General features: G+C 30.8%; 2 protein-coding genes and 1 pseudogene across 4 annotated transcripts in view; 2 read left to right on the top strand and 1 right to left on the bottom strand.

The window, feature by feature from the left end:
* The window catches only part of LOC124447742, a 57,576-nt pseudogene that overhangs the window by 13,101 nt on the left and 21,130 nt on the right, over positions 1-23,345 (top strand).
* The window catches only part of LOC124447757, a 41,172-nt gene that overhangs the window by 3,199 nt on the left and 14,628 nt on the right, over positions 1-23,345 (bottom strand). Inside the window, exons 1-5 of one of the 3 annotated variants that reach the window (XR_006948815.1) lie at positions 2,672-2,689; positions 2,279-2,374; positions 1,335-1,894; positions 899-1,162; positions 397-680 (exon numbers count right to left, since the gene is read on the bottom strand). Coding sequence is in view for 2 of the 3 variants with exons in the window: in XM_046998759.1 (XP_046854715.1) it covers positions 610-680; positions 899-1,162; positions 1,335-1,894; positions 2,279-2,280 (897 nt within the window). In the remaining variant the exon portion in view is untranslated. Of the gene's footprint in view, positions 1-365; positions 681-898; positions 1,163-1,334; positions 1,895-2,278; positions 2,375-2,671; positions 2,754-23,345 lie in introns of those variants that run through there. The other 2 variants (XM_046998759.1, XM_046998760.1) reach the window with 2 other exon arrangements.
* LOC124447761 (long-chain-fatty-acid--CoA ligase 1-like) lies at positions 7,686-10,678 on the top strand. The gene is given in 11 exon segments (XM_046998762.1): positions 7,686-7,726; positions 8,127-8,181; positions 8,295-8,367; positions 8,758-8,846; positions 8,928-8,967; positions 8,970-9,043; positions 9,443-9,496; positions 9,575-9,664; positions 10,019-10,120; positions 10,198-10,269; positions 10,336-10,678. Coding segments are annotated over 10 exon segments (789 nt in total). The 5' UTR covers positions 7,686-7,726; positions 8,127-8,148; the 3' UTR covers positions 10,498-10,678.

Raw genomic sequence — 23,345 nt, 5'->3', positions numbered from 1 at the left:
GAAGTCGACTTGATTTTCCAAAAAGTTTGAATATCTTGTTCATGTTTTTCATAAGCCTCATTATTCATCTCCTGAACAAATCTTTACACATGGATTGTAATTTTTCAAAGTAAATTGCGTGTAATCTACTGGACGTGTTGTTATAAAGAAAAGTAGCCATTGTGGAAGTTGGGGAAAACGAAAAGTTACCACATCAAGAAATTCATTTTTCGAATCATAATCTGCCTCATCTAAAGCATCGATCACAATGAGAGTTTTGAAAAGTCTTAAAATTACTTAATGGTTCTTCGAAAAACTTAGTAAAAAGTTCTTGAACGCCTAGTTTTTTATCGCTTAGTCGTTTTTGTATTCCAGACATCCCTCCCAATAATTTCAAATAATCAGGAAAATGTTTACCTAACTGATAAGCAACACTGGCCAGGAGAGATCTTGGATCACGACGTGTACCATCATAATGTCTACAAAAGAATGTTGCTCCTAACTTCCCATCATCCTTAGCGCGTTGAGCGATAGCAGCTGACATAACTGTTTTACCAACTCCAGCATCTCCCATAAATACAAAAGCTCTTGATTCTCCAGGTTCATCGAACCAAGCAGAGAAATCGTTGATCAACCATTTTCTTGTTTTGGATCAAATTTTTGGTAGTGTAAATTGATATCGCGGTCACAAATGGCGAAATCTATGAAAATACAATGTTAAAGTAAGTTTTATTTGAAAGACATCTCGTCTTCATTCTTTAATGCATTTCTATATATAGCACTAATGGTTTATTGTTAACATTTTGCAAATCGTTCACACTTTTTCAATAGCTTAGTTTGCTTAGGATTTTCAATAGTGTGTTTTGTGATGTTTAATTTATAAATCTGCACTTGAAATTTTGTAGTTTTAATAATATACCATTAATATTGCTTTGATTAAGTTGATCAACTGTGTCTTTAACTTTCTCAACTTTGTCTTCAACTTTCTCAACTTTGTCTTCAACTTTCTCAACACGTCTTTTTAACTGATCAATGCAATTCGAAAATTTGTCAAGCGTATCTTGCGCTAACTTTTTGGACTCTTCGTTTTCAAATTTCGTTTCTTCAACTTCTTTTAGAAGTCTGTTAATGTGATCTTTTAACTCTTCACATAAAGTACGATCGTTTGTCCACAATGTCAAAGCTGTAAAATGTAATTAAAATGGTGTTGATAAAATATATTAAATATACGATATACCGATATACCGGTATTGCTGGGATGTTTTAGATGAAGATGTTATAACTAATTTTTTGTTACATACGTTCTGCAAAACGTTAATAAAACCCACTCAATGATATAATAATGAAAAATATACCTTGATCTTTCCAATGATTTATATCATTCAAAACTTCATCTTCAGTTGCTAAACACAATTCTTTCACAAGTATCTTCATATTGTCGATTTTCTTTTGAAAATCTGTTTCGTTCCATTCCTCAAAATTGCAGTGACCCCAAGAATTTCTATCGTCTCTAACAATTTTTGCCACATTCTGGACCAGGTTGGAAAAAATTGGGATCCTTTCTAGTAAATTAAGCACTGCTGATGCGTCACAACTGTCGTAACTGTTAAACTTTGTCATGTGACTTAGAAGGAAAAGTTTTCCAAAGTCGACATGTGACTTAACTTCATAGTTGAATTTCTTCTTATCCTTTGCTTCATTATTGTTGATATTTTTATAATGTAGATTGTGGGAATATTTTGATGAAGGAAAGTTGTGAATCTTTTGAACATTAATATTATGAGATTTCTTTAATTCATCATACTCATTTAAAATATTATTTTCCAGGTAAGGTCGAACAGCTGGTATCAAAACATGATTAAGTACGATTCCATAAACACACCATCGTTTTTCATCATCATTTAACAACGTTGCCCTATAACGATCATCATTAATTATTGAGGGAAAATTGGAATACATGCACATAAATTGCCCTATAGTGATACATATGATTGACAGACACTTAACTATAAAAGATTATTAGCTAGCACGTGATAAGGACAATGTATGTGTGTACTTCATGTAGAGGCGTATTAAGAAAGCGTAAAACTCAGAAATGTATTGTTGGACAAAACCATTTAATTTGATCCAAGTTCATCATAATATAATATTATATAAGCAAATGATGGCGCAAATGTGTTATTACAGTTGATTTTTATTAATTCACCCTAAGATAAAACGATAAGTTATGAAAAATTCAAAAATTTGCGACGCATTAATTGAAATCAACTTAGAATTAATTGAAATTAAGCCAACTTACATTTTTTCATTTCATCAAACTTCATTAATGATTATTTCTTCATAAACTTTAAATGCCATAACGAATAACCATCTCCGTCGTGAAGTTTAAATTTACCTGTGAATATTCAAGTATGCCATTTCATTAACAATATAGACTAGACATTACATCAATAATTTAGTGTAGAAATACAGCATGAAGTTAGCACAATTTAAAACCATTGAGAGACAAAAAGAACTTTATTGTATTTGATGAACATAAGTCAAAGAGAATTTGTTTTTTATATTACATCTTGGACATCACAGACGATAATTAACCGTTGTGTGATTATATTCTTTCATTGGTTTTAAAAAGAGAGAAAAGAAACTAGAAATTTAAGAAATTCATCAAAATATATCTTTACTTGTAACGTACCTTTATTAAACTTTATATTTCACAGATCTCGTTACAAAAATCTTGTTAGTTAAAAGAATGCTCAATAATGAACAGTGGTTTACTACGTGGCAGTATGCATAAATGATTATGATAATGACAAAAATCTGTGGGAGATCATTCAACAATGCCTTAATACAAAACAAACAAAATATTTTACACGTTTTCTGACAGCATTTTATCCATTGGAGTTTGGAAAAAGTTTTCAATTCCCTCTCGACTGCTAATTCTTATAACCATTTATTTTTTGTCTTCTCGCATCAGCCTGTTTCAACCTTCTCGTAATAATAGACGTGGTTACGTAAATTCTTCTCATTCTGGTACTTCTAGCTTTATAAATTACAGACCAATTTGCAAATCTGATGCAAGTGTCTGTATCCAGGATTTATCATCAGGTAAAATCATTAAGTAAAATATTGGACAGAAATTAAAGCAGACAATCGTAGGACAATATCTATAATAGCCATGTCATCATTCTCTAGTAATCTTATTTTTCTAGTCATGTTAAGGCAACGACTTCAATGAGATTTTGATCTTATCCCGTCATTCGTGTTTAACCGAAGGAGAATGTTCTCTGTCTATTGTACATAGTTTCTATTTTCCTAATGAGCGGTTTGCTAATCATTATTCATCATGTTAGATTTAAGCCTAGGCCACACTATCGTCTATATCGACGAAAATTAGAACGAAAACTGCCGCAACGAAAACTTTGAACGAAAACTCAACGAAAATTTCGTTATAAAGTAAATGGTTTGAACCAATTTACAAACATGAAAATTTCGTTTTCGTGCATATGAGAAGAGTTGAAGTTTTGACCTTTTTCGTCAAAGAAAACGCATACTATTGTCTAGTAATATCAGACTTTGTACTCAAACATGGCGGAGTGGCAAGAGGTTTTCATAAATCTGATGCGAGAAAAACCAATTTTGTATGATAAAAGTCACCCGGATTATAAGGACTCGAGGAACAAGAAAAGAAATCACTGGCAAGATGTTTTAGATGAATTTCATAAAATTACTGACTTGGCGTGGGATAGTGAGTATTATTGATAGTCCGCCGACACACATTTTATATCAAATCATGCATTTCCATTATTTTTTAAACATTTTACAGTTGACACTATCATGAAAAAGTGGGCAAATCTGCGTGATTCATTCATGCAGTACAAAAGGCAGTACGATCTTAGAAGAGCTAGTGGTGTTGCTGCCACTGACGAGCCGAATTGGAAATGGTGGCGACACTTTTATTGGTATTTGAAAAAGCAGTAACTTTTTCAATAAATATTTTATTGTTAAATGTATTTCCTCTATTTGAATAGGAATATCCTGGTGCAAAAATATCTCTGTTTTCAGAAGAGTTGGTGGTGTCATATCAAGGAATTACTACTGTTTATGAAGCATATGAGAAAGGAACTCAAATTTCTGGTTAATTAATTTTTGTGTTTATTTATTTTTGTAAGTTATTTGATGAAGTATTCATTTATTAATGCACTCTACAGGTGACCAGCCATATCTTGGTACGATAGTTAATGGGAAATATTCATGGTTAACACACAATCAGGTAGTTCTCATATTTACTACAAACTATATCTATAGTGCCTGAAGTCCTTATGAGTTATAGTTTGACCAAATTTTAGGTGCATCAAAAAGCACTTGCTCTGGGATCTGGGATAATGGAACTTGGCTATAAACCATCAACTGAAATGACATTTGGCATTTATGCTGTGAACAAATTGGAGGTTTCACACATTATGATTTTTGACTTAGATTGGTCATATTTTGATCTGTAATGTTTTATTTTATTTTTAGTGGATGTTAATGGACAGAGCCTGTGTTATGTTTTCCTTTGTATCTGTTCCACTGTATGAGAGTTTAGGTGTTGAAACATGTATCTACATCATTAACCATGGTATGTTTACTAAGAATGTTGGAGTTACTATGGTGATTAAGAAACATCTGTCGATGACACTTGATTTCAAATTATATTCAGCTGAGTTATCATTAGTTATGTGTGATGAGAACAAGCTGCCAATATTATTGGAGTCAGCTCATCAATGTCCTAAACTCAAGCATATTATAAAAATTGGTGATGTGACAAAGGACGAGAGAGAAAACTTTAAAAAACTTGGAATAACTGTAAAGTCATTTGAAGATGTTATGGTAAGAATTCTTTGTTGGATTTGGTTAATTAAGTACAAGAATTTGTCATGCTTAATGATTTGTGTTCATTTCTTAATTTTTAGTTAATGGGACACTGGAATCCTTGGAAAATGTCTGTATGTTATCTTTTCTAGATTTTTTCTTCTTTTAAAAATTATGTATTTGTTGAAAATAATGGTATTTTGTGGTGATTTATTTCAGCCTGCTAAACCTGACGATGTTTACACAATTTGTTTCACAAGTGGTACCACAGGTAAGATTTATGTGTAGTTTTACCTTGGGACAGATGAAAGTAGGGAGTAATTATTTCAGCCTGCTAAACCTGACGATGTTTACACAATTTGTTTCACAAGTGGTACCACAGGTAAGATTTATGTGTAGTTTTACCTTGGGGACGAAAGTAGGGAGTAATTATTTCAGCCTGCTAAACCTGACGATGTTTACACAATTTGTTTCACAAGTGGTACCACAGGTAAGATTTATGTGTAGTTTTACCTTGGGACGGATGAAAGTAGGGAGTAATTATTTCAGCCTGCTAAACCTGACGATGTTTACACAATTTGTTTCACAAGTGGTACCACAGGTAAGATTTATGTGTAGTTTTACCTTGGGACAGATGAAAGTAGGGAGTAATTATTTCAGCCTGCTAAACCTGACGATGTTTACACAATTTGTTTCACAAGTGGTACCACAGGTAAGATTTATGTGTAGTTTTACCTTGGGACGGATGAAAGTAGGGAGTAATTATTTCAGCCTGCTAAACCTGACGATGTTTACACAATTTGTTTCACAAGTGGTACCACAGGTAAGATTTATGTGTAGTTTTACCTTGGGACGGATGAAAGTAGGGAGTAATTATTTCAGCCTGCTAAACCTGACGATGTTTACACAATTTGTTTCACAAGTGGTACCACAGGTAAGATTTATGTGTAGTTTTACCTTGGGACAGATGAAAGTAGGGAGTAATTATTTCAGCCTGCTAAACCTGACGATGTTTACACAATTTGTTTCACAAGTGGTACCACAGGTAAGATTTATGTGTAGTTTTACCTTGGAACAGATGAAAGTAGGGAGTAATTATTTCAGCCTGCTAAACCTGACGATGTTTACACAATTTGTTTCACAAGTGGTACCACAGGTAAGATTTATGTGTAGTTTTACCTTGGGACGGATGAAAGTAGGGAGTAATTATTTCAGCCTGCTAAACCTGACGATGTTTACACAATTTGTTTCACAAGTGGTACCACAGGTAAGATTTATGTGTAGTTTTCCTTGGGACGGATGAAAGTAGGGAGTAATTATTTCAGCCTGCTAAACCTGACGATGTTTACACAATTTGTTTCACAAGTGGTACCACAGGTAAGATTTATGTGTAGTTTTACCTTGGGACAGATGAAAGTAGGGAGTAATTATTTCAGCCTGCTAAACCTGACGATGTTTACACAATTTGTTTCACAAGTGGTACCACAGGTAAGATTTATGTGTAGTTTTACCTTGGGACGGATGAAAGTAGGGAGTAATTATTTCAGCCTGCTAAACCTGACGATGTTTACACAATTTGTTTCACAAGTGGTACCACAGGTAAGATTTATGTGTAGTTTTCCTTGGGACGGATGAAAGTAGGGAGTAATTATTTCAGCCTGCTAAACCTGACGATGTTTACACAATTTGTTTCACAAGTGGTACCACAGGTAAGATTTATGTGTAGTTTTACCTTGGGGCAGATGAAAGTAGGCAGTAATTTGCAATCGCCAGGAGCTACACGGTTATGAGAGCACCTGCAAAAGCAAAGTCATTTTTCTAAAGAAATAAAGCCTTCATTTGATGAAACAACATGTTCGTAACGATTCGTCATTGCAAGAAAATCGTTGTAGAAATTAAATTTCGTTTAAAGCGCTTTTGTAAATAATTATTTTTTGAGTATTTTTCTAAATATGTTAGTTGAGGAAGGGGGAGAGGGTTGCCGCGAATCTTTGATCCGCCCTGATTTTAGGAGTCGTACCCCAGGTAATTCTCTTGTGTAGTTTCACCAGTGGTACGTATATTGAACTTTGGTTATGACGTTATTTTAGGACAACCAAAGGGAGTGATGTTGAGCAACAAGAACATGATATCCTGCCTCGCTGCAACTTTTATACATTTTGAGAAGGTTTAGTAAAATGAAGATAGTATCTTTGCTGTGTTCTTTAGTTTCAATTTCTCCATACTTTCGTCTTTAGAACGGCTACCCAGTGGATTCAAGTTTTGTTCACATACCCTATCTTCCGCTTCCTCACATGTACGAGAGACTTGTTATGGTAACTTAAAAATATTTTACTTCCTGTTTTAAGTTGTTCTTTTAAGCTAAAGATTTTTGTATTACGCCATCGTCATTTGTAAATGATTTTTTGCTGTGCTGGAGGTCGAGCTGGGTTCTTTCGTGGTGATGTGAAATTTCTTTTGGATGACATCCAGTTATTGAGGTAATTCTCTTGAAATTCATTCACTTGTTGTTGATCACTGTAAATCATACAATATGATGTGTGATTAATTTTTTAGGCCGACATTCTTCGCTTCAGTTCCTCGTTTGTTAAACCGTCTTTACGATAAGGTTATTCAATGTAGACAATCGTTGTTTGTTTGTGTGAAAGATTTGTTGTGCTCATTTGTCTGTGATTTTAATTCTGCAGGTTATATCAAATATTGAAAGTAGCAGTGGCTTAAAAAAATGGCTGTTCTACAAGGCTTTTGAGTCGAAGAGAGCGGACTTGAAAAAGTATTCAATAGTGAATGAAATAGCTTTAAGACCATTATGAAAATCTAAATATATTTATTTTCACTGTAGAGGTCAAATCTCCAAAATACTTTGTGGGACAAAATAGTTTTTCATAAAATTCAGGTACGATATAACGGACAGGCTGTTACGTCACCAGTGATTCCTGTTACGTCATCAGTGACTACTTGTTACGTCACCGGTGACTCCTGTTACGTCACCAGTGAGGGCTGTTTACTTCACTGGTGGGGGCTTTCTTCGTCACAGGTAAGAGCCCGTTACGTCACCGATGAGGCCCGTTACGTCAACATTTTTATACTCGTAAAACACTTCATTCGTTTCATTAAAAAAGCTTTTATCATGTTTCAAGGATATTGAGATCAGTGATTTTCCTTATATTTCCTGCTAATTGTTTTACTCTCACCTGGCCAATGAATTGTAAATTCCATTTCGCTGCACCGGTCACTCGCCGTCATTCTTTCGGGGGACTGGTATTGAAACTTACTGACAACTTTCTTCTTTACAGGCAATTTTAGGTGGAAATGTAAATGTCATTCTCACAGGTGCTGCTCCTATTGATGGTAAAGTTTTAGAGTTTTTAAGAGTCGTTCTTGGATGTTTGGTTCGTATTTATTTATGACATCACGTTTCAACTGTGTTACCATGGTTACATCTTATTTCTTTTTGTATTAAGATTTTTGAAGGTTATGGTCAGACTGAGTCTACAGCACTTGTTTCTCTGACAAATAAACTTGATCTTTCCCCAGGTACTACGTATTTCCGTATAAACACTTTTGTGGTACTTCATTTAATATGTAATATTGTAAACGTTGAGAAAATGAGCTAAAAAGTGAACACTTAATGTTCATTTCTATTGTTAGATTGTCACAATTACCTATGAACCCCATTCATATTATCTACGTAGGTACCAGGCCCTGCAGTTGATAGCACTATTATTGTAGTCATGTCCAGCTTTTGTAATCATTTCTTATTAATAATGGTACAATGTTTTCCTAAGTATTTTACACAATACAGAGGGAATAACTCACTAGGTATTTTTCAACATATTTTATCCATCTGTATACTTATAAGTGGCACAGTCTTATACATGTCTATACCAACAGGTGACTATATTTTATCCATGTATGTACCTATAGGTCACGTTGGATCACCTAGTGCCTGTAACTATGTGAAACTTGTTGATGTACCAGAAATGAACTATTTTATTTCAAACAATCAAGGCGAAGTAACGAATCTTAGTTTTTATTTTCTACTTTGCTAATGTTATGTTACGATTGTGCATTGAAAGAATGATTTTTGTTTTAAGATATGTGTCTATGGTCCAAATGTCTTCAAGGGATATCTTAAAATCCTGACAAAACATCTGAAATGTTAGATGATGATGGCTGGTTGCATACAGGTGATGTAGGAGAATGGAAACAGGTCAGTTGAAGTTACATAGTAGCAAAGGATGTAAAATAATGTTTTTTTGTTGTTATCGAAATTAATGTGGGAAAAATGACGTTAACTGGTTGTTAATTTTTGCTAAGACATTATCTGTAAGCGAATTCAGGAAGATGATAACTAAAAACAGACATTTGACTTCAAGAATTTTACACCAAATACGAAGCAAGTTCCTTTGAAAGAAATTTATTATAATTTATTATAATATATTAATATTAATTTTATTTCTCTAAGAAGGAAACGATAGGAAAAATATTTTGTCATCATGAACAATTTTTTGTATTATCGTACTTTCATGCAAATATAGTGTACATTATCTTTTACTTAATGATTAAGTATGTGGTGAGGTGCTCATAATGTTTCTGTTTTGTTTTATAGAATGGAACGCTTAAAATAATTGGTCGAAAAAAATGTATTTTCAAGTTGTCGCAGGTTTATAAAACATAAATGATAGCAACCATTATATATTTTGTTGTTTTTATTTATCTTATTTGTGATTGTGTCTTTTAGGGCGAATATATTTCTCCTGATAAAATTGAAAATGTTTACATCAAATGTCCTTTCGTCGCTCAAGCTTTTGTACACGGTTCTAGTCTTAAGGTACTGGGGCGAGTTGTTCTGCATGGCTGTGAACTTTTGCTTGAAATTTTGATTTGATTCTTAATTTTGAGATTTGGATTTGCTATAAAAATTACGATATCTTTTGCTTACTGCTGAGATCAAAATTCGTCTCAATTCACTAACTTTCTTATGGGTTGAGATTTGAAATAAAAATTGCTCTTGATTTGCCAGTCAGGAAACGTGTTTGTTCAGTAAAATTGATGAAAATGTACTTGCATTTATTTGGAATATTTATTCGCTTAAAATGTTTGGCTTTGATTTTTTGATAAAAATAAAATGAATTTATGATTTCTTGTTTGCAATCTAGCATAATGTAATCTTTCCAATATTTAGTCATTTCTTGTTGGAATCATTGTTCCTGATGAAGAAATTCTTACAAAATGGGCCAAAGACAATAACATAAACAAATGTTTTGAGGAATTATGTCAGGATACGGTACTACATTAACATAGAAATTCCACATGTTTTCATTGCATTCAAACGCTTGTACTTTCTATTACTTCAAACTTCAGGCCGTCAATAACATGATTCTGAATGACATTATCTCCAGAGGAAAGGAAGCAAAGTTGGCGTCGTTTGAACAGGTTTTTACTCGATAATTTTCTTCTGTAGTTTTATTTCACCTCATCTTATTTCTGTCATTATTTCAGGTCAAAGGAATTCATCTTCATTCGCAACTATTCACTCCAGATAATGGATTACTAACTCCAACACTTAAGTCCAAACGATTTACGTTAGCGAATAGATTTAATGATGAAATTGATCGTTTGTATGAAAAATTGGAGACGATTCCAGCTAAGCCGAAACTTTAAGGCTCATGGCTGTTTTAGTTCGTTTATAGTTTAGTTTGATCGCTTAATTCTTCAGGGTAAAAATACATTGGAGACAAGGGTTTAAAAACTTGTTGCTCTTAAAATAGAATTTTAAACGTCAAATTATATAAAATACAAATAATATAACGAATAAAGAGCGACTGCAGAGCATATTCTTTAATGGAGGTGGTATGGTTATTGACCACTGAATCCTAGAAAGTTGTTTGCTAGTAGGGGATTTGGCTACAGAATTCAAAATGGAAGCAAAATTATTTGGGGGGGAGGGGGATATAACTGCACAGTCCCCCTCGGTCCTTGATAAATGCATAGTAATACTTTTGAAGCATGGAACTAGGTTTCGGAAAGATTAAATTAAGACTTAGACCGTGTCGCATCGAGGGTAGCTCAAAATAAATTATAGAAGCTCATTTTAAATTCAAAAGACTTTTTAACAACATTAAAAGTTTATAAAGAATATTTAAGACTAAAATAATCACAATAGAATTCGCTCCAGAGTATTTCAAAATGGAAATAGATTTTAATGTATCCTGACCATCCATAGATCCGCCACTGGACCTAAATATTGTCGAACTAAAAATGTACGATGACTTGCAATATTATTCATATTATGCACTTTAAGTAGCAATTTTTACTACTAAAGCAATTTCTAGGAACATTGCAAATCTTGAGGTGCTTATGTTGAAAATATATTTATTTGATAAATACAAAATAAAAAAGAAAACATTATTTCCAGTAGGGTTGAGATTGATACTTTATTTAATATCCTTCTTAATCCACTAAATAAATTGTCTACAAAATGCTAAAAGATTATTACATGGCTAAACACTTGTTGCTATAAAAAGTTCCAGTCATTTAGCTGAACTTTATGCAAACATCATAAAAAATAATGTAATTTATGACCAGTTAATGTTTGGATTACTTTTACTTACAACAACATTTTTTATCTTAACTGACATCTACAATTTAAAAATTAATGTCTGTTTATGAATGGAGAGACGAAACCTGAGGCTTGTTTAAACGAAACGTTTTATTTATTTTTGTAGGGGTAGGATAGCAATATTTGATAATTTTCTGTTTAAAGACAAGTCTGTGATGTAATATCAGCTTTTCATATTTTTTTGTCGGAAATGAAGAATCATTTACGTGTCGAAAAACATTTCGTCTTTGGTAGGATCCCAACTGTTGTTTGGTAAGTGACAAAGACTCGTCAAGTTCTGTCTCACCTTTCATATAAACATGGTTCTTATAGTATTGTTTATTTATACTACAAATATCTAGAATTATATCAACAAGTAAATGATTACATTTATAGCAATGTTCACTGATTAATTTGATGTTAATATTTCGTTAAGATGTTTTTTACATAACTTAGTGTAAATTAGATTTGAAAAGATATTTACCATCTGTCCAGCTTTGAATAAATATTTAACATCAACATCTGGTTTGTCTAATAGTTTTCTAAAATAAATTGTTAAATTGTAAAATTAGTTTTCATAATATTATTTAAATTAGAACTTTAAAAATATTACCATCAGTTTGTGTTTTTAGCATGTTCTAAATAGAAGTCAAACATACTTACCATCTGTTTCAGTCTTTGTATAATATTTACCATCAGCTTGTGTTTTAGTATAATAGTTAGCTAAATTAGAAGTCAAAGCATACTTACCATCTGTTTCAGTCTTTGTATAATATTTACCATCAGCTTGTGTTTTAGTATAATAGTTAGCTAAATTAGAATTTAAAGCATACTTACCATCTGTTTCAGTCTTTGTATAATATTTATTTAAATTAGAACTTAAAGCATACTTACCATTTGTTTCATTCTTTGTATAATAGTTGGCTAATCTTGAAACAAAACATATTTATTATCAGCTTGTGTTTTAGTATAATATTTTAGTAAATTAGAAATCAAAGCATACTTACCATCAGCTTCTTGTTTTAGTATAGTAGTCATTAAATACCATCAGCTTGTGTTTTAGTATAGTAGTGATCTGATAGTTGTGTTTTATCTAAAGATCCTTGTATATTTACATTAATATCTGTTTTATCATATCCATAAAATAAGCTCATTTATATTATTACTCAGATTTTATATCCGGTTTATTATTTTTATGTTCATAAACATGTTTAATAGTTATCACACTACCCGATAGAAACCCTAAAAAAGGTAAAAATGGTGATACTTTTTCTACTAAATTGTACACATCTCGTTTTAAAAGATCGTCTGATTTAAGCTGTTTTGTTAATTCTTTGGGATCTTCAATAGCATCAAACCCTTTTAATATATCTGAAAATTTTGATATAACTAGATCAGTTAAAAACTCATTGGTTTTTTGTAATCGTTTTTTCTCGTATTCAGTGTACAATTTATCAATAATTTTTTGACTAGCTTTTTTAATGTAAGCAACTGACTTGTCTAAATCACCATCTTCAGCTAGTTTAAGTAGTTGATCTCTTTTATTAAAACTTTCTTGCGGCTTATCTTGTATATTATCATCACATACAGCATCTTTGATAGTATCATTTGCGGAATCAATCTCATTAATTATATCGTTAATTGTTTCAGGCTCTTTACGCTTTGGCATATATATTAACACATGTTTTATTGTGGAATAACAATTTTCCATTGGTATGGGTATACAAGTTGAATTTCTAAATGTGCATACTTATTATTTTTCAATTTTTTGGTTATTTCTTCTATATCATCTTTCTGAAAACCATAAAGATAATCATCAAATATTGTTTTCATGTCATTGCGGTTTGGATTATAAAATGTAACTAAATAACTTATATTTTCGCGATAAGGTTTGGCAATACTTGTCAATTGCTGCGTCACCATAATAGTAGATAGTCCATAATGACGAGCACTAAACCCTAATCGTACTAATTCTGATGTTCTATTTTTAACATCTAAGCAACTAGCAACATCATCGAATATAATAAGACTGTTGGTACCTTTATATACATCACTAACATATTTTAAAACAATATCTACCTGATCTTGGTCACATTCTACTTTAATTAAATCAGAATCATTTATATATTTCCATTCTTGATAGGTTTTATTGTATGATAGCGTTGGACATAATAAAATAATGTAATCGAAATGTCTATTAAAGTTTTTTTCTAACATTGTGAGAAGGTAATGACTTTTACCACAATTCGTCATGCCTACAATAATCATATTAACCCTTTCATTCCCAAATTATTAGCCGTGGCCAAAAAAATTTTTCTGCGCTATATATGCATAGAAACAATGTTAAATATGTCATGAATTTCATTACTAGTCTAAAAATTTATATTTTCATGGAATTAAAATTTTGTTGCCAAATGGCAACATTGGGAGTATAGTGACATAGCTCTATACTTAATACTCATGTTTATTGATTGACATTGAAGTGTTATAATGATTTTGCCTGTATTAAAATCCATAAAATTAACTAAAAATACAATTGATCAGTGAGGCTCCCATTTACTCCAAGTAAAAGAAAAAAATATGTACAAAATAGCAATACTACAAGTAAGAAATATTTACAACTATAACAATTTTACTGCCCAAATGCCTCTTTCTTTTAACATTTCTACCAACTGCACTGATGCAAACCAGTTGTCGAAATATATCTTGTAATCTTTGTGATCTGCCAAATTTTTGGTAAGTCTGAGTACAATATTGCCAGAGATACCAAGATCTCCTTCCAGTTTCATTTGCTTTCCAGAGTATATTTCAAAGTCATACATCATTCCGGATGCACCAGCCCTTGTAAAGACTTTGAAACCCCACTTATGGGGTTTGTTCTTATTGTATTGTTTCAGGAAACTGCGACCCTTGAAGGGAGTTATTTGCTCATCAATGCTGTTACCTTCTCTGGGTCAACTTTGAGCATGTTTTTTCTCAAACTGCTCAATAACGGTTGTATCTTGAATAAAGGATCATAATCAGAATGATTTCTTCCCGGCAGTTTGGAATTATCATTGAAATGCAAGTAGCGCAGGATAATTTCAAAGCGATTTCTTGCCATTGTTTCAGCAATAGGATTGAACCAAGAAGAATTTTCCCAGTACATTCTGCATGATGGTGCAGGAAACAGACCCATGTATAAGAGGATGGCAAAAAACTTCTCTATTTCATCATTTTGGATAGCACATTCCTTACCATCCTTCTGCATGGCATAAATATTACTTTGTTCAGTGCATTGTTTTATCATTTCAAAATCAAAGAACATGTTGAAATATTCCAAAGAGGAATGCAGTTGTTCAGGTGGATCTGGGACTGTATCATTGAAATGGTTTTCGGGAAAAGGAACATCTTTCTTTTGCCATTTACACTTTTTTGTCTTGCATCGCTTTGCTGGTTTAGATCGCCTTACAGGTTCATCATCATCTTCAATATCACTCACTTCACTATCTTCATGAACTGCATGAATTTCAATGTTGTCTGGAAGGGCAACAAAATCTCGATCCTCAGCATGGAAAATATCTTCCAGCTCATCATCACCATCATCAATGTCGCTTACATCTGATATTTCACCATTAGGACAAAAAATGAGCTCTACTGCTTCAGTCAAATCCATAACTCTCTTAAAAAGAATAAAAACATCAGTTATAGAAAGAAAATGCTTAGTTTATATCCAATTAACACTATTTCTACAGTGACATCTTCCAGAGATTGATCTTCCCATTGTTGCCATATGGCAACAACATTATACATTAGAAAATCTATGTGGGCCGATCGCGCTTTTAATAAAATAATTGCTTAAATATGACAAGGACCAATAATTTAATCAATTAATATTTTTATATATCACAAAACTAAACATATTATAATCAAACTTACCTTTGAAAATGCGCGAAAATTTGCTGTCACTTACTTCCGTAGGACACCATGTGAAATAGTCAATTAAACTAATATAAAAACAAATTTACGAAGATTTGCCTCACATATCACATCACCCACATCAAAACCTAAAAACGCTTGCCTGATTTTTGTTTTTGAGCTTACTTCATGTAAGCTATGTAGCATAAAAGACAATGTTCCCATATGGCATCATTGGGAATGAAAGGGTTAAAGGGTGTTTCCATTTATATATTACTAGTTATTTAGTATTGAATACTTTGTAAATCATTATTAACAAATTGAACAAGAGCATCACTAACAACATAGATATAACAGTTTAAATCTTTTGTATATGCTCTTTTTTTAATTTCAAGCAGAATGCCGTTTTGCGTATTCATGATTCGTTTTCCATTACCAGCAATATTTTTTTGTTGAAAGGTGCGTAGATCGATAACTAATGCAAATTTATCTTTATAAAATTTTTCAATTGTCATGAAGCAATCTATCGGAATAGTTCTATCAAAAAACTTCCTAGCTTCTTCATAAAAGAGTGTTTTATTCATGCCTTGGGCGAATATGCAATTTGGGGTGCCTTCTACAGTCACTTTAACTTCATCAATTAATGGAAATTCAAATTTTTCACTATCACTAACTGAATTTTCTGTGAATAGTAGGATAATAGATTTCATTGATTTGCGAGGAACATTCACGTTTATGTTTTGTAATGTAGATGCTTTATCCCATTTTTCTTTTTTTAAAAGAGTTATATGTTGATAAAATAGACTTCTTCCTACAGAATATAAATTTGTCACCTCATCTGCAATTTCTTGATTCTCAATAGTTTCATATTCTAGTTGGATATTTTCTAATTCATAATCACCTATAGAATTACCACCTTGAGGGATAAGGACTTGATCGCTAGGGGGTAATGTTATTATGTATTGAAAGTTATTATTCATATTATACGGGCAATACAACCCATGGTCTTTAATAACATAGTCAATATTAATTTTCTGTCTTGTACCATAAATATCATACATTAATTTATCTGATACTTTTTCTGCACTTCCACTTGTTGCACCACTATCATCCTTTGAAATAAGTTTTCGTAAATTTTCGTTACAAATACCATATTCAATAAGGCCTTGACGATCACTTTTAGGCATCCATAAATCTTTGTATATACTTATAACATTATGATTATTACAATCATAAAGGGTCTCCCCAGCCACTTTAATTTGTAGTCTATTTTGTAAAATCTGACTGAGATTATTTAAAAAGTGACTTTTTGTATTACTGATTTTAAGATCAAAAGATAGGTTAAGGGATCCAGGGACTAAGCAACTATTTTGTTTTAGTTTTGGTATATTAACATAAATTTGTTCATTCGGTTTAACACTATTTGGGTTAAAGGTTATACTATAACAAGTTCTATTACCTTTAATTTGTGTCATACTAATTCTTTTATAACCAGGTAAAAGCTCTTCTTGTAATCTGTTCATATATATATTAAAACATATTTTATTTTTTTCTTTGTTTATACTGGTCATATATTAACAAAGCAGCAGCAATAGCTAAAATCCAAAGATTAGAAGCTAACCATGCTAAACCTTTAGCTCCCCAAGATATAGTCTGAGCGATAATATTCAATAATGGTCCTAACAATGGCCATAATTTTTTACTTAGATTTGCTAAAGCCTTAGAAAATTTACTAGTAGTTTTAGCACCTTGTAGGATTGCTTTTCTTACACCAATGACAATGGTTGTAATTATTCCAGCCACAGATATAGCTAAAGCTGATAATCCTGGGATATTTTCTTTCACCCATTTTTTAAATCGTTGTAATCTAGTAATGTCTTCTTCCTGTTCTTCTCGTACATCCTCTTTATCTAATTGCTCTTGTTCTTCTCTAATTATAGTTTCTAATTCCTCGGCTCTTTCATGCAATTTAGTTAATTCATCAATATTGTTATCAATACCATTTTCATTTTCTATTTCACCTATTCTAGCTATAGTTTTGTTTAGCTCTTCAGTAAAGTGATTTATTTGTGCTTCTATAAATTGTGGGCGTGTTCTTTTATCAATAGTTCCAGAGGGGGTCATCACACCTTTATGTTCTCTAAGTTCTTGATTAGTTATTTGATTGAAATTTTCTGTATATTGACTATTTAAATCAACCATAGGCATACTCTCTTCAGTTCTTATAAATTCATCTTGAAAATTAATAATTTTTATAATTTCGTTTTTAAATTGTTTAACAGCTTCTTCAGCAATTTTATAATTATTATATTCTAGTGTTCCATTACTATTACGTTTTAAAACAATTATACCTTTACCTCGCTCATTGTTTTTATTTAATGGTTTGTAAGTAATATTATTTATATTAGTTTTACCTAAATTTAATCTAAGATTTATACTTTCATCATATGCAATACCTTTTAGATTATTAAATTTAAACTCTTTTCTATAATTTTTTGTAATAAACTGTTCAACAGCAAAATAAACTTCATTTTCAGGTCTAATAATATTTTTAGAAACAGGAGTTGAAGCAGGGACATTAGGAAGAGTATTAGGTATTGTTATTGTTATACCATCATTATCATTAATAAATGATGTTTCATTAATAAATTGAAAATTTTGCCAATCTTCATTATTATCTTCATTATCATTGTTATTATCTTCTTGCTTCTTATCTTTTAATTCGATATAATCAAAACCTCCTTCAGCCATTATATAGATTACTCTATATTTTGTATTTCACTTTCATGAATCCAACTGTTATGTTTATTATCATAACCTAACCATTTAACTAAAACCATCTTTTTACCTTTAACCTTCTTACGTTTTAATATCTTTTCAACTCTATAAACATAATCTTTCTTATTCACAACTGATAGTTCTTCTTCATAAAATTTACCAATTATCGGCTCTCTTTCTAAATCTTCTATTTCATATAAATTCGGATCTCCTCTAATAACTTTAGTTACTTTAAACAGCTCTTCTGTAAAATTTGCTTCATAGCCTTTCGTAAATATAGATTTATACTTTGATATTCTAACCATATCACCAATTTTAATCTTAGGTAATGGTAAATAAGCAACTTCATGACCGTATAATGTATTCCATACTTCATCTTCATTATTTTTATTAACATCTTTAGGCTTCATCAAGATTGTACTGTGTTTTGTATTGTTATAATTATATACTAAATCATCTAATATATCAATCCATTTATATGTTCCTTTACTATAGAAATATTTCCACATTGATGTTTTAAGCGTTCTATTAAATCGTTCGACAATTGCAGCCTTTTTATCATTTTTAGTAGAAAAGTACTTAATTTCATGTTTCTCTAATAATGATTTTACACCTAAATTATAAAATTCTTTACCATCATCAAATTGCGCTAGTTTCGGATAACTATTAAATCTATTTTTAAATTGACTTAATAGTTTTGCAACAGCTTTTGTCATATTATTTGTGTCTTTCCTATAAACAGGGATAGCAAATGCATATCTACTTAATATTTCAATAGCTGTTAATATCCAATAATAACCATTGTTTTTATACTTATAAGAACCCATATCAACTAAATCCATTTGTATTTGTTCACCAAGATAGTTTACCCTTGTTTGTCTGAATTTATGTCTCCTAATAATAGGTTTATATCTAGTGTATGTATCTTGAGATATTAACCATTTTTTAACCTGTTTTCTGCTAACATCTATACCTTCTTTTAATGCCTTTTGATACAATCGTTCTGCTGATTGATACCCTGTTTTAGGATCATAATAAATATCTCTTAAACTTTGCTCAATTTTAATGTCTTCATCCATTTAACTTACTCAAGATAACATTCGAGTAGAATGCTACCTACATTAACAGGGTTACCATCTTGATCTAATATATTAAATATTAGTTCGTTAAAGGCTCCTTTTATAATTGTAACTTTAGATTCAATATCATTGTATTCATAAACAGTGCCAAATAATGACTGAATTGTTATTACTGGTAAAGTTAAAGCTATATTACTTTTTTTCCCTTCAGGGTTATAATTATAACTTGAATTTACAATATTAGAAGAAATTTGCAAAAAACTTAATCCTCTGTTTATATCCACTTTAGAAACACCATTTTGTACAATACCTTTTTTCATAGTTTTTATAGTATCATTAAAACCTAACATTTTAATAAGAGTATCAGATAATACTAATACCTCGTCATTATTATTAGTTATTTTACAAGTTCCGTTGTTTTCTACCATCTCAAGCTTTACGTTAACAGACTCAAGAAACGTTTTAAGCATTTTAAAAGTCCAGTAACCAGCATCTATATTATATTTTGTTGTGCCTATTGTAAAAGCTAAAGTATTTAATTCGATATTTTTATATTCAAAATACATATAAGCTTTCTTTATATATAAATATGAATAGTTAGTTGTAACTATGCTTTCTTGTAAATTAATTTTTTTACTATCTCCGTCTATAAAAATAGTGAACTTCATATATAACATAGCTTATATTATATGTCAGACAAGCAAATAGAAGAAAATGCTATAAAATTAGGCGATGATGATAATTTAAAACATGTATCAACATGGCCAAAAATATATTTAGAAACAACTAAAACGCCTTTGTTTTCAAATCTAATAGCAGCTGTTAATGGGGATGAAGGTCATTACCAGGACTTTTTTGATGAAACGATTCATAGGTGGTCCTCAAAGTTTATTGTAAAACCTACATTTCAAAGACCAGTAAATGTTGATATCTGTAATTTCAGATTGTATGTCACAGAGAATGATTATTTTATGAGTAGTTTACAACCTATAACAGCAACGTGGACAATTGAAAAAAAAGAACAGACGACTGGTATAAGATACAATATTAAAAATCATTTAAATTATAAACAAGAAGCTTACTACGCTATGATTTGTGGCGCTTATGTTGCTAGTTTTTTATGCGGCATCGGGCTTAATCATTTAAATTTTAATAAAAGTAGAATTATACAAAGCCTTGTTAAATACCATTTGTATTATCAGATCAGAAAATTCATGAAGCATCCATCATTATTAGACAAATATGACTTTACGGAATTGAAAAAGCATATACCTTATAAAGGTATTTTAAAATTTGATAAAAACAATGATGGGTATTATGTTAATTTTCAATATTCAACTACTGATTATCATAGCTTCATTGCATATCATTCTGAAGGTATTACATCAATCGGAAAGGTTCTTTTGCAAGAGTCATTGAAAGTTTTGTTTATACAATTTTAGGAGTCAAGCAAATACAAGATGGTCAATAGTTAATCATGGAGCTAAGAGCATGCAAACTCAAAAGTTTTAGGAAATTATTAGAGGATACTATAGTACAGAATGATACGACTGTATTGATATCTAACATGAGAAAAGTATAAAAGACACGAATGTTATTTTAAATATGGCAATCAGTCCTGGTATGATTTTAATACCCAGCCGTATGATCATATTGAATAAAAGATTGATGGGTATAATAATATTTTAACATTAGCTAATAAAACTATGAAATTCGGTATTAATTCTAAAATAAATTATTATGGAGTTAAAAGGAAGAACCTAAAAAGTACATCAAGATAATACACCATCACAACACCTAGATACTCTAGATGAAGTTCATAAAAACCATTAGTACATAAACATACAAAATGATAGTAAATAATCCCCATCAAACAGATATGATTGCTTTACTCGGTATATCAACGCTATCATCATTCATATTAGTTAAATATGTTTTATAATATAATATGAAAAAGTTCTAGATTTTAATCATATTTCGAGTGAGTTGAGTCAAGATGAATTTGAAAAGCTGAAAAGTTGTATTTGTACTATCACAAGATGTATACCTGTTATAAATGGAAGTATAATAAATTAAAGAAAATTAGACTATCATTAAACATGGGAAGTATTTTTCTAGTCTCGACTGGTGGTATTGTTGGTAGTATAACCGTGAACCCGATAGTTATAGCCAGCCTGAGTGGTTTAGGTGCTTTAATTCAAGGTTATATGGTTAAGAGTAAGATTAATAATAACTTAGAGATGTGTAAATTTGCATATAAATCATATGAAAAAATACTTATAACTATAAGATCATATTTAAGAGGATTAGCTTATGATCCATTGATATTTCTATCATACGTAAAAATTATCGATGAAATTATAACAGAAAATTGTACTACTATAGATAGTATGGTAAGTAAATATAACAAAAAATATAAAGATCTGTGAGTTATCTGTAAGTTATCTATAAGATTATCTGTAAGTTATCTATAAGTTATCTGTAAACAAAATCTACAGTATTATATAACATGTCTGAAGAAAACAAGATAACTACAGTTAAGAAAGAGAAAGACCCTATTAGAGTCGAAGCTGGTAAACGATTGGCTGCTATATCGAAAGCTTCTAAAGAGAAAAAGATGCGAGATAGGATTGAATTAGAAAATAAAAAGAAAATTGAAGATAATAGCTGGAATATTAATTATGGATTCTTATTTGGAACTATTGGAGTATTAACTGCTATTGCTAGCCTCTATTATACAAGGAAAAATGATAAAAGGCAGGAAAAATTAACAAACGATAAAGCAAGAGAAGAAACAACTAGTGAAAAACATGTTTTGATACAAAAAATAAAAATATAATTTAGACTCATTTGAATAAAATATTTCCTATTATATATGAGTAATACTATGAATAAGAAACAATTTATGAATGAAGCTTTTGATGCAGTGCTTGTGACAACAACTGCTGTAGGTCTTTCTATGGCGTCTAAAAACTACTAGGTCAAAATTAACAGATACTGATAATATTAAAGATTTTACAAAACTAGCTATTGCTATTACAACATCAACAATGCTAGTTAAATATGCTCAAGACAAAAAATGGGTTCCTGAAAATCCATTTAAATCTGTATAAATATATATGACCAGTTTTATTATTAGTGGGGTTGGAACAGCTTTTAGAGCTGTTGTTAATGGCCTAGGATTTAGTCTAGCAGGCTGGCTATTTCATAAACTTGATAAAAACGGTTACGTTGAGGAAATGAAAAGATACCACGAGTCTTTAGTAAAACTACAAAAGGCTAAAGAGGCATTCTATGAAAATGAAGTCAAGCAACATGATAAAATACAACAGCTAAGACAAGAACTTCAATATGCTGATAATGATATAGAACTTACAAATAGGGCTTTAGATGCGCTTAGAAAAGTAAAAACAATACATTACAACGGGTTAACATTTCATAGAGAACCACAATTAAATGACTTTTACAAACCATCTAAGAATATGAAAAATTATCAATCTGGTACAATGGTTGTGATTGGTATTATATCTGGATATTTATTATATAAAATTACTTAAAAAATAAAATATATAGTATTAGTATATGTATTGTAATAAATTGATTCATAAAGAGTTAGACGAGTTTTTTGGTTACATAAATTGTTGCTTTTGTGATAAAAAGATATGTGATAATTATATTAATAGGTCTGTTAAGATATACTTATGTTGCGAAAATCAAGAAATTATTTCAGATAATAATAAAATGAATGTTTGTAAGAATTGCGGTTCTGTTCACTTGTACATAAATCATTTTGTTAATGAATGGATACCAGAAATTTGGAAGTGTCAAAGATCAATACACTCGAGAAGAAAATGGTTTTATAATAAACTTAAATTGTGTGTACCTTTTGAATATGTTGAGATGATTACAAATGATTTTATAAAGGTTGTTAGTACAATGATTAAGTATAAGTTGATACAGAAAAAGAATATTAGTATGTATAACTATTATATAATACGCTTAGCTAGCCTTAGGGGTATACCATTAAAACACCCTGTTAGAGATATGAAAAATAGTAAGACAAAGAGGATTTTTGATGATAGATTATTTGGTGAAGTATATAAGATTCTTGAATGGGATAAAGACATTGACTGTACTTATTATAAAAATTGGATAGA

The sequence above is a fragment of the Xenia sp. Carnegie-2017 genome, unplaced genomic scaffold (genome assembly GCF_021976095.1).
Source record: "Xenia sp. Carnegie-2017 unplaced genomic scaffold, XeniaSp_v1 HiC_scaffold_23, whole genome shotgun sequence".
Lineage (NCBI taxonomy): Eukaryota > Metazoa > Cnidaria > Anthozoa > Malacalcyonacea > Xeniidae > Xenia > Xenia sp. Carnegie-2017.
This window is presented reverse-complemented; position numbering and strand designations above follow the sequence as displayed.